The sequence below is a fragment of the Phoenix dactylifera genome, unplaced genomic scaffold, assembly GCF_009389715.1.
Source record: "Phoenix dactylifera cultivar Barhee BC4 unplaced genomic scaffold, palm_55x_up_171113_PBpolish2nd_filt_p 000880F, whole genome shotgun sequence".
Lineage (NCBI taxonomy): Eukaryota > Viridiplantae > Streptophyta > Magnoliopsida > Arecales > Arecaceae > Phoenix > Phoenix dactylifera.
Genome location: NW_024068243.1, coordinates 116026 through 128778, shown reverse-complemented (window position 1 = coordinate 128778; position 12753 = coordinate 116026). Strand labels below are relative to the sequence as shown.

Below are 12753 nucleotides of genomic sequence, written 5' to 3'. Positions count from 1 at the left end.
TGTCTCGTTTGCCGAATTCACTTGGAACTTAAAAATCCTGCTATTCTTTTCTTTCCTGATGCTCCAGCAGCTAATTGCTACAAGACTTTCAAGCGCTGGTGTCAGGTTTTTCCCAAGGTTTTGGTACTGAGAATCTATGCCCTCCATCTGTTCCAGAGGACTTGGTATTGAAAAGGGAGTTGTGATACATTGAGCTTCTGTAGTAGAAGGTGCCATAATCTCTTTGCATACTCACACCTAATCCTCAAGCGATCAGTTCTCTCTGTTGCTACAGCTCAATGTTTGTTTTAGTTCTTTCTCTTTATCCTTAGTGTCTTGCAATTTTATATTTTTTGCAGAAGCCTTTCTTTGGATGGCTGTTATAATGTGATGAGCAGGTTCTGTCAATACGGACCTTCTTTTCATTTGCTTGCATCTCTAAAGGAGTATTTCCTTTTTATGACCTTCAGATGGTCTTACTTTTGGTTTTCTTCTTTTTAAGTTATGCATTATGTAGGCAGCTGGTTTGATGTTCTTGTTGTTGATTCCATGCTTCTGCATAGTGTTATATCATTTTTTATTGTGAAAAATATTTTATTATCGTTTCTCGATGGTCAATGTTTAATTATATGCGTAGGTATCCCTCGACCTCGAGGGAATGTCTCGCTCATCACGAAGGATGGATGAACAAGGGCTGGGTATGGATAAGACAATAAAACATCTTTGGGATGGAGGACAGAAGGTAGATGTGCGTTTTTCTTTCTAAACCTCTTTTGGAGGATTAAAGGGTAAAATTTGTTTTCCATAACTTCATTTTTATTTGCTACCTGAACTCATTGTTATAAGTCCACATTTCTTCCGTCTGTAAGGTTGACCGAAATTTGGGGTGTTGGGTGCAAACTAGCGCTCTGATATCTTCATTTCATGCTCAAAAAATCAAATCTGCTATTTCTCCAGGAGAAGCTGAGTCGGAAAGTAATTCACGAAGGCTAGCAAATGGACTGCCTTCTTATAGTTGTAATGTTTCAGAAAATCATGGCAAACAGTTCAAAGACTGTTATGATAGCAGTAAAGTTGCGGATATACTTATGGAGGGATGCCATAGTGAAGCAAAATGGGTTGGCGAAAGAAAAGGTATGAATGAATACTCTAATGGCAAAACACATAATACTAATGAATGTCTGGATAAAGCAAAAGTTATGGCGTCAGTCATAGAATCTTCCACTGATCATTGCATCATTGAGAAAACTTGTGAAGTCATAGAGGACTCTTTGGTAGATGCCATAGACAGTGAAGACACTGTTCAGAAAGTCTCTGTGGAAAGCATAAAAGTGGAAGTCGTGAGTTCAAGCAAAAATGGAAAATCTGATACACCAGGGCCTTCTTGCTTAGATGTCTCTTATCATTCAGAACGCATCAATGCCGCAAGCATGGAGACTCAACCAGATACAAGTGCTGAAAATAGGATATCTTCCAAAGCAGTGCAGGACTCAGGGCCTAATGACAAGGACAGTATTATGCATGAATTTTTTGTTAAATGGGTAGGGAAATCAAACATCCATAACAGTTGGGCTTCTGAATCCCAATTAAAAGTTTTAGCCAAAAGAAAATTGGAGAATTACAAGGCAAAGTATGGGACTTCTGTTATACATATTTGCAAGGAACAGCGGTGTGAGCCACAGCGTGTTATTTCTCTTCGCGTTTCTAAGGATGGTACAGAAGAAGCCTTGCTTAAATGGCGCGGTCTCCCTCATGATGAGTGTACTTGGGAAAGATTAGATGAAGCTGTCATTGAAAAGTCTTCTCATCTGATTGCTGAATTCAAACAATTTGAATCTAAAACTTTGGATAAGGATACCAGGGATGATTTTCCAAGGACTAAAGGTCATTCTAATGAAGTTGTTTCTTTGGTAGAGCAGCCGAAGGAGCTTCAAGGAGGTTCACTTTTTCCAAATCAGTTAGAAGCTTTAAACTGGCTACGTAAATGCTGGCATAAGTCTAAGAATGTGATAGTTGCTGAAAGGTGGTGCTCTGCAGTCAATGCTAAATATTGTCATTCACCTCAGGAAGGAAGGTCTGCAATCATCCATATCTCATTCCAGGAACTGAACCTGAATCTGGTACAATGGAGTTCCTTCATGAAATGCGCATAAAGGCATCAGCCAAGCTAGCATTATTGCATTCTATGCTCAAGATTTTACATAAGGATGGGCACCGCATCCTCATGTTTTAGCAGATGACAAAACTTCTTGATATACTTGAGGATTACCTGACTATAGAATTTGGTCCTAAGACATTTGAAAGAGTGGATGGTTCAGTATCAGTGGCAGATCGTCAAGCAGCAATCAAAACTCGATTTGTATTCTTATTGTCCACATGCTCTTGTGGCCACATCAGATACTGTTATTATATATGATTCCGATTTCAATCCACATGCTGATATACAAGCAATGAATAGAGCACATAGAATTGGGCAATCAAATAGGCTTCTGGTGCACAGGCCTGTAGTACGTGCTAGTGTCGAGGAGCGCATCTTGCAGCTTGCTAAGAAGAAATTGATGCTTGACCAACTATTTGTGAATAAGTCTAAATCTCTAAAGGAAGTGGAGGACATTCTTAGATGGGAAACAGAAGAACTTTTTGATGACTCTGATACTGTAAATGGACAAGATCCAAAAGAAGCTTCAAGCAGCAAAACTGATGCTGCTGCTGATGGTGAGCATAGGCATAGAAGGAGGGTTGGTGGTCTGGGAGATGTGTACCAGGATAAATGCATTGATGGTTGCACAAAGATTGTGTGGGATGAAAATGCAATTTTAAAGCTTCTTGATCGGTCAAACCTACAATCAACAGCCTCTGAAAGTGCTGATGGGGATTTAGAGAATGATATGCTTGGTGCAGTAAAAGTGACTTCCAAGCTTTCTGTGGTACTTTATTTTTGTTATCAGAATTACTACATTCCTTATTTAGTTGCTTTAGTTAACTTCTTCCAGAAGTTCTCCTTTCTTTGCGGTTTCTTTGTTGTGCCAAATCAATTACAATGTTGATATGTAAAAAGATTGTTCCAATTGTTGGACAAATTACTACCCACTTGTAGTTCAGTTTAGGGTTGTGCGATAAGTTCGGCAAATTGTATTATAGTCGGTGCTAGAATTTGACCTGAATGTTGATTACAGAAAGACCACAGTAGATAGTGATATTGTCAGGTGTAAGGATCATTACATATGTCAGTTATAAATTGGATGCATCTGAAACTCGTAATATCATTCATGTAATATCATTCTCAAAAGCAGAGACTTTGGGTTATGATGAACTTAATATTTCTGCATATATCTTATTTCATTTGAGGAATGTTGTGTTATCTCCAATATCTACTTGTTGTCGATGGTAGTGATTCCTCTATGCCGTGATGGTACCTGGGTTCAACTTCAGGATTTTATGCCTGATATTGTTACTTTTCTTCTAGGCTGGGAAAATTTTTGGAATTGCTTTTGGTTTTTAAATTTGTCCCACATTGTAAGAATGCTTGGGGGAGAGTGGATATTTTAGAGGAGGTTGAAAATGATTCATCCAAGTCAAAATGGTTGCCAGATGTGATGACATTTTGAGATAAGTTTAGACATCAAAATCAAAAGCTATGGATAAATTTACTTAATTCTTCATTAACGTCATGATGATGAATATTCCAGGCAAAGCACATCAGAATAGCAACCCTTCCCCAATCTTCCCCCCTCTCTCCCCCTCTTCCCAAAACACAATAAAAAGAAAAAGAAAAAAGGAAAAAGAAACCTACTCATAGCCCATCCTAATGCTTTAGGTGACTGATCTTGCTTTCAGCAAGGAAGAATGTGCATTGGTGCAGTAATTCTATTATGAAGTTACATAGAAGATGATTTTGTTAATTTCGCAGCCATATTTAAAATTCTTGATGAAGATAGATAAATAGATGGTTATTCATCCGAAAGTGGCAACTCCAAAGCTCTGATATTAAGATGAGAAAGTGACTCATAGCTTTTCTAACAAGGTTCCATCTTTTCTTAGCATCTTATCGAGGAAATAACTATTTTTTTTCTTCGTAACTACTAAAGAGTGACCGTGACTGCCGATTGGTGGATCCCGTCACCACTTACCGCAACTGAACTGTCGGAACCATTTAAGACATTCGTAGCACATCGCCCTCTCTTGGCTCCTATCAACCCACGCTCAAATCCTGCCACCTGATCGTCTTGTTATCTATGGCGAAAATCCAGCCGTCGAACCTTGAGAAAAATGCTTAGCCCCCAGCTTATTATTTGCACCTGCGACCCAATGGTACTGAAATTTTAAAACTTGAAATTAGGCGGAACGCACCACCACGGTAACCATTACGCCACCATCAAAGCCGAGAACCCTTTTCGAGTCCGCTCACCGCTCGAAACCCCCACGCTTTCCCCCCCATTCTTTAAATTCGAATCATCCTCCGTCCGCCGCGGATCTACGCCTCCATGTGGATCCCTAGCCCCACACCCCTCTTCCTCCCCTGAGACCAAGAAGAATCCGAAGCCGAAGATATCATAGAAGAAGAAGGAAGAAGAATCCGAAGCTAGTTCCAGCGAGAAATGGAATATTCTTAGATCATTTCTTGGGATTTTTTGCCATTTTTTGTGTTTTTTTTTGGGTGATCTTTTGGTGCTGGAATGGGATTCGAAGGTCGCAATGTCGGAGGCGAGGAACTGGGCGGTGCGGGGAGGAGGGGCGGCGGCGGGGGAGATCGCTGGCGGCTTCTTTATCCGGAGGGGAGCGTCGCCGGTGACGGAGGCAGGGCCGAGGCGGGTCCCGAGCAACAAGTTGGGAAGATACAGCCAAAGTCATTAGCGAAAATGTGATCAGCTACCTGCCACGTGTGTAGACACGTGTATTCCATGGTAACGGTAAGTGGACAAAGAAGTTTAGAAGATTTTTATTAGAAGATTTTTATACATCGTAACTGTAAGTAGCTACCTGCCCTGGTTCAACGTCGACCGATGTCTAACCTGAATCCTATTCGGATCGGGAAGAACACCCCCTCTCACTCTCTGTCTCTATGTATTACCCACCCTGGTGTCGATTGGAAGCCGACCGTTTGCTCCCGTCTCTCCCTCCTTCTCTCCCGCTTTCTTTCGCTCTGCCAAGAAACCCGAGTCTCTGCATCAATTCGAAGAAAGAAAAGAGAAAGAAGCTCTAATCTCTCCTTCCTCTTCTAATCTCTAGCTTCTTCTCCGTCGTTCAACAATCGGTGACCGCCGCCGATATGGATTAGAGGATTCCAAGATACGGGATGGGATCACCCCTGACGAGGCTTCAAGAGTCTTCCCGGTCCTCGAGCAGATTCGTTGATCCGGTAACCAAGATTAGCTCTTTATTCCCCTTCTTTCTTTTGCGAGTTCTTGAATTCTTGAACCCTTTTCCCCTAATTTCTTCTTTTCGCTTCTCAAGGGAGATCGATTCATACCCACGAGGAGCCTGATGAATCTTGAGCTCGCACAAAGCTTGCTGTGGGAAAGACCGCAGAAGAAAGACGATCGCCCGGCAATCTTGACCCCTAGGGTAAGCCCTCATCTCCTCCTTTCCTTTCTTGATCTTTTTCTTTCTTTATATATATATATATATTTTTTTTTTTGAATTTCTTTGCCCAAATTTTGTTGGCAGGATGAGTATAGGCGGAAGGTGAGAGAGCAGCTGACGCTGGATTTGGAAGGGAAGCCGTTCAGGATGCTGGCTTTTAGGGGAATCCCAAGAAGATGCAAGAACGTGCTTCCTGTCGAAGAGATGATGCAGGAGGAGTGGGAACGATCCAGACCCTTGAATCCCTTCCGTCGCATTCCCACGGTAATGCCTGAACTTTCTTGCCGCGATCCCTTAACTCAGTAAAAGAAAGGGGAAAGTTTTCATCTTTATGTTTGAGTTATTGGTTCTTTCTGTGTAGATCGGAGTATCTTCTATATGACTCGATTGTATTTATCTTTCTTTCTTAATGAGCTGGGGGTATTTTGATAATCTTTAGGTTTTATAAAGTTTGTCTAAGCAAATTTATGGAAATAAACTATACTAGTTGATGGCATTAATTCATCAATTTCTTCTTTGAAAGCTTTTGGGGATCAATGGTATAGGAGTATCTACTATACGAGTAGATTGTGGTCATTTAAGAAAGAACGATTTTTAGTGATTCTTACCGCATTCTATTCCTTTCTGATGGTGGAGCAGACTCCTGACAGAATATTGGAGGCGCAAGGACTAATGGATGACGATTATTTAAACCTCTTGGACTGGGGGAAGAGCAACATCCTAGCTGTTGCATTGGGGCCCTCAATATACCTGTGGAATGCTGAGAATGGTGATGTGAAGTTGCTCCTGGAAGCGAATGATGAGGAGGATCACCCCACAAGCATTGCATGGTCTGGAGATGGGAAAACATTGGCTGCTGGATTTGCGAGCTCCAGAATTGAGCTCTGGGATGTTGCGTCCTCGCGTCAGGTATGGAACAATGTTAACGTAAACTTGTGTCAGTTTTGTATGTCGGCGCGGAATACTTGATTTGTTCTAACAATAGATCGGATAGTTTTCAATATCACAATAACAAACAAGTGGATATTCTTGGTTCTTAGATTAGGAATTGCTGCAGGTAAACCATAAGCAAATCCTAATCTTGTTTATCATGAGAATGTTTTGACTAGAAAAATAAAACACCATCGAGGGGACTTCTCTTTGCAGTATATATTATATGCTTTAAAACTCTAATGGGGGTTATATCCTAATCTTGCTTTTATGAGCACTAGCACCATAGGGATGAGAAAAACATGAAATAGTGCTCCTCTTAGTCACACTCCGGTTTGTTTCTACCCATTGAACCTTTTAAGGTTGGGTTCACACCGTGGTGATTTATCTTTATGGGCTAAGCCCCATCTCCCTCAACGACTCTAGAACCACTGTTCTAGATAAACCTTTTGTAAGCTGATCAGCCAAATTATTTTATGATTTTTCAAAATTCAAGGCAATAACATTATTTTTCAATTTATATCTTAATGATTTATGACGTATTTTTAAGTGCCTGTTCATTTTTACATTAGCATTTTCTTGGTTGTATTTATCTATTGCAGATTTACAGTCACAATGTAAGAAGACAGGTGGTAAAGGTGACTCATCTACAGGGAGGTCTATTAGTAGATCTCTGAGCCACTCAGCCTCAGTGCTAGTAGTGTCTAAAGCTATTAGTTCAGACTCCATGGTACTCCTAGATATCAAAGTTTGTTTGGTAGATTTCCAAGACACAACAACTCCTCCTAAAAGAAAGACATCCTGTGGTGGATTTAACATCTAAGGTGTCGCTGATCCAGTTGGGTGCTTGTTTAAGACCATAAAGAGATCTGACTAGTCTGCAAACTTTATTTTCTTGGTCTGAGATTACAAATCCCTCTGGCTGGACCATATAGATTTCTTCATTTAAGTCTCCATTTAGAAAAGCTGTCTTGACATCCATCTAATGAATTACTAATCTTAAATAGAGGCTAATGCTATAAGGATCCTAATAGTTGTAATTCTAGCTACAGGTACATAGACATCAAAGAAGTCTACCCTAGGTCTCTAAGTAAAACCCTTGGCAACTAATCTAGCCTTAAATTTATCTACAGAGCCATCAGGCCACAGCTTCTCTCCAAGTATGATTTTGGAGAATTTATCAATTCCTAAGTATGATTTTGGATAATTGACTACATCTCATTGTCCACAGCTTCTCTCCAAAAAGGTGAATCCAAGGATTTTATTGCGTCCTCAAAGGTAGTTGGAGAGTCTTCTATAAGAAAGGTATAGAAGTCATCTCCAAATGTTTTCTCTACTCTGGATCTCTTACTCCTCCTAGGTTCTGCTTCTACTTCTATTTCTCTTGTCCTTATTCTACTAGAGCTACTAGCTATACCGCTATCTACTCTTATCTTAAGTGGAAAGGTGTCTTGAAAATATGTTGCATCTCTGGCTTCTATGATACTGTTGTTACTAATATCACTTACTTCTGAACTTATCACCAGAAATCTATTGGCATTACTATTGGCTGCATAACCTATGAATATAGCATCCACTATTTTAGGTCCTATTTTCTTTCTTTTAAAATCAGGTATTTTCACTTTTGCTAAGCACTCCCACACTTTCAAATAGCTAAGATTCGGTTTTCTATGTTTCCAAATTTTATATGGGGTTAGATCATTATTTCTAGAGGAAATCCTATTAAGGATATAACAGGCTGAAACTAAAACTTCTCCCCACAAATTCTCTGGCACTCCTGAGCTTATAAGCATGGAGTTCACCATATCCATTAAAGTCCTATTCTTCTTTTCTGCTACTCCATTTGATTGGGGAGAATAGGGAACAATCACTTCATGAATGATTCCATGATCTTTACAAAATTGAGTTATCTCATTAGATGTATATTCACCTCCCCGATCTGATCTAAGGATTTTAATTTTCTTTTTCTGTTGGTTCTCAGCTTCGATCTTAAAAATTTTAAATTGCTGAGCACATCATCCTTGATTTTAATAAGGTAGATGTAACAGAACTTGGATAGATCATCTATGAATGTCACAAAGTATCTGTTACCTCCCGTAGAAGTTCTACGGGAGTCACAAACATCACTATGGATCAACTCTAATAGATCTGAATCCTTATTAACGGATTTAAAAGGCTTCCTAGAGAGTTTAGCTTCTACATAAATTTGACATTTCTCATGGTTCTTAAGATCACTTTTTGGTATTAGATTTAGGTTCATAAGTTGCTTAATTGAATTATAATTTACATGACCTAATCTACCATGCCAGATAGAAGGGGGTTCTATATTCATAATCAAAGGATTTTCATTTATTGAAGGAGCTATTACATTCAACTTGAACAATCCTTCACTAAGAAATCCTTTTCCAATAAACATTACACCATGAGAAATTACAACCTTATTGGACTCAAAAACAAGACGAAAGCCTTGCTGGACAAGCAAGGAACCACTAATGAGGTTTCTTCTAACAACTGGAACATGTTGAACGCCGTGCAGTGACAGGACTTTTCTAGAGGTAAGCTTTAAGTCCACACGTCCTACTCCTAGCACACGCACCTCCGAGCTGTTTGCCATGATCACAGCTCCTCCACTTGAGATCTGGTAAGAAGAAAACCAGGAGCGATCCCGAACAAATATGAATACCAGCTCCGGTATCAATCCACCAATCAAGTGCTTGTAAAGTCATGTTAACTTCAGGAGTGAAGAAAACAGACCTGAAAGCTATCTCAAAGGAGCCAGCGCCGGAAGTCACCATGTTGACTTGAGCACTGGTTGTGTGTGGACCCTTCTTCTTAGATTGAAGAGGTGCAGTCTTCTTATAGAAGCACTGGGAGACAAATGGTTGGTCCGACCACACACATAACAGAAACGAGCACCACCTTCCTCTTTCTTTTTCTTCTGCCCCTAGGATTGAATAGGTTTCCTATTGTAGTGGTGGTTAGGGTTTCTAGGGTTGTAGGGTTTCTTTTTGAAATTCTTACGGAAGGGTCGATTCTGATTTTTCTTAGGAGGGCCTCTCCATTATATGCATTATTCTTGGGTCCAGTAGAGGTATTACTCCTGAGCTTGTGCTGCTCTTCAATCCTAATGGAGTTCAAGACTTGGGTTAGGGTGAGAACTCCTTGGGTATGGCTAAGAGTCTTAGCAAAATCAGACCAGAAAGTAGGTAGTTTATCTATCAAACAGGCTACCTGGAATGATTTATCCAAATTGGTTCCATTAGCCCTAAGCTGCTGGATCAGGGTTTCAAATCATAAATCTGGTCATTCATAGACTTTGAGTCCACTATCCTAAAATTATTGAAGTCGGAGGCCTTAAACCTCTTTACCCTAGCATCATCAAGACCATATTTGCTATCTAGGATGTCCCAGAGTTCTTTGGCACTCTTGGCTGTGTAATAGATATCATACAGCCTCTCAGAAAGGGCACCCAGGATTCTATGGATACAATGATAATCTATCTCATCAAGTGTCCTAAAGGGTGTACTAGTGGAGGCAAAATGTTCAGTGTTGGAAGAGGTAGTTGGGTTGGATCCGTTATCAACTTCAGTAGTACTTTCACCTATGGCTGAGATTAACCCTAATGTGGTGAGCCAGAACCACATTTGGTTCTGCCACCTCCTAAAGTTATGGCTATCAATTTTTTCAGGTTTGGCACTAAGATGGTCACTAGTGTTTTGAAGCCATAGGATCAGGGTTATATAATAGAGACAGACACCTGAATGAAGGCAAAAAATCTATGTCAAAAGATTGCACTAATATTTATATTGAACTTTGGATGTCTTAATTGATATATCCAAAAAAAACTAATAGCCAGATCAGCTCCAGATCGGTGGTGGAGCACTAGGCTCACTTAAGTACCAGCCTTTATTAGACATGTATGCCTTTTTGACAAGTTTTTCTTAGACACTATTAGTTAGTGGATATACTCACTAGAAATCACACAAATTCAATTTTTAGAATAATCTAAGTGCAAACTTAAATTAGATACTGTGGATTAACTAATTTCAGAATTTTTCGTTTTGAATTTTTCAAATTAGCAATGATTGATTACTAATTTAGTATAGTAAATCAATTATTTTAATTGAGATCTAAAATATCAATTTAATAAATTATATGATAGAATTGATTTATTGCCTTATTAGAATAATTGATTACTAATTTTATGGCAAATCAATTATTGTAATTAAGATCTAAAATGTCAATTCAACGAATTAAAAGATTTATTCCTTTATTAGAATAATTGATTGAGATTTAATAAGTCAATTCATTGAATTAACTATTATGTATTAACCAATTTTTCGAATTTTCCGTTTTGAATGGGATCTGGAAATTACTTCTTGAGAAGTCTAAATAGAGGTATAATAAACCTCTTGGAGGTTAAACAAATTATTAACCTTTTCAGAATAATTTATTATTAATTATGTACTAGCAAAAATGATTATTGTAATTAAAATCTAATATGCCACAATTGCAATAAAGGATTTAATGAATTATATTATTACTAACAAAAAATAATCAAATACTTCTTTGGATTGTTAGCAATATATTATCTAAATAAACAAATAAATATATAAATGCAATTAATGGAAAATCTTAAAAGGAGTTATATATATATATATATATCATTCGGCATCCAAATAATTCTATTTTAATGCAAAATAAATCTATTGTAGCACAAGATAAATCTATGCATTTAATAAATTTATATAATAGAATTTCAAATCCTACAAATCTACTAATATTAAATTAAAAATAAAGGTAGAAGAAAGTAGCCTAATTGAAGGCAGGTCGAAGCGCGTAGACGCTGTTCCAAAGAGGTATTTGCCCCTACGTACGGATCTCCCGGCAATCCTCCTCTGAGATACGACGATCCTACAACTTCTTCTTCGGTACATCTCGGAAGAAGTCAAAACGAACCCGATCAGACTTGCAGATCCAGCAAAGAGCAGATTGAAAAGAACAAAATAAACTGAATAAAAATGTAAAAACAAAAATCGGAAGTGGCTAAGAGGAAGAAAATTTCTCCATAGTTTTTCTACTATTTTTCTATAATTTTTTCGTGTATAATAGGATGAAATAGGGGGTTTATATAGGGATGTTTGAGTAGGGGCATTAGGGTCATTTTGCAGATGCGTCCGCGGAAGTCGCGGACGCGTCCACGGTAATTGCTCTGCCAGTGAAACGCCCACGATGTTTTAATTTTCAAACGCGCACGCGATCGAGTCTCGGGCCGCGTGTGCATTTAATTTTTCCTTTAGCGCCCGGCTGTTTTCAAATCCAAACGCGCACGTAGATCGAGACTCGGCCGCGTGCACATTTAATTTTTCCCACATTCAAGACATAGGCCATAAGTACATGAGTCATGTGTCACAGGTAGGGAAAAATGGATGGATATAAATGCTTTATATGGCTTTTTTTTTTTTTTTTTTGGTAAACCGGCTTCTCACTACATATGACGATGAGAGAGCCCAGAACTATCACAAAGCAAAACACGATCAAATGCCTGTGGCACATGGTCGGAGGGATCCCAAAATACAAAACCAGAATGGTGGGCTGCATAGGAGGCGACCCAGTTCGCAGCCCTGTTCGCCTCCCGAAACACATGTGAAACCCGAAGTAAGTCTAGCTCCTCCCCCATGCTCTGGATGTCCCGGAGTAATGGGTGCAAGTCCGACCTGGCATGTCGGCAGCGAATCCAGTCCACTACTGTGGTCGAGTCACCCTCTAGAAGAATCCGTCGGGCACCCAAGTGTACTCTAGCATATACAAGACCCTCCCATGCCGCGTGCAACTCCGTCATATGGACGGATCCATCAAAAGTGCGCCGGCCTCCGGCCACAATCAATCTGGAGTCGTGGTCTCTGATCACAAAGCCCACGCCACATCTGCTACCGCTCTCCGCTACGCTGCCATCGAAATTCACCTTGAGAGAACCGGGGGGTGGGGGCGCCCAGGATACCAGTCGGTATCATCGCATATCTATGCGGGGAAGAAAAGGTGCCCTAGGTATCCTTATCATCTCTAGATGAAGAGTCAGCTGCAGCGCTCACCAACTCAGCTGCATGTGCGTAAGCTCTAGTAACCACCGATCTCGGATAGAAACCTCTACCCTCAAATATCCTCGCGTTTCTATCCAGCCAGATGTGATATGCCACGTGAGCCCATACTACTCCCCTATCTGCCATGTCGAATCTCCGAGCTGAGTCCCTCACCTGACTC

At 39.8% G+C, this 12753-nt stretch overlaps 1 protein-coding gene across 1 annotated transcript; it reads left to right on the top strand.

Annotated features, from left to right (window-relative positions):
* The first annotated feature begins 4980 nt into the window (after positions 1-4980).
* Positions 4981-6639, top strand: LOC120107482 (cell division cycle 20.1, cofactor of APC complex-like). Its single transcript, XM_039120763.1, has 4 exons — positions 4981-5338; positions 5434-5544; positions 5647-5826; positions 6202-6639. Exons 1-4 carry the CDS (start codon positions 5276-5278, stop codon positions 6529-6531), a joined length of 684 nt encoding a protein of 227 aa, XP_038976691.1. The 5' UTR covers positions 4981-5275; the 3' UTR covers positions 6532-6639.
* The last annotated feature ends 6114 nt before the right edge of the window (positions 6640-12753 follow it).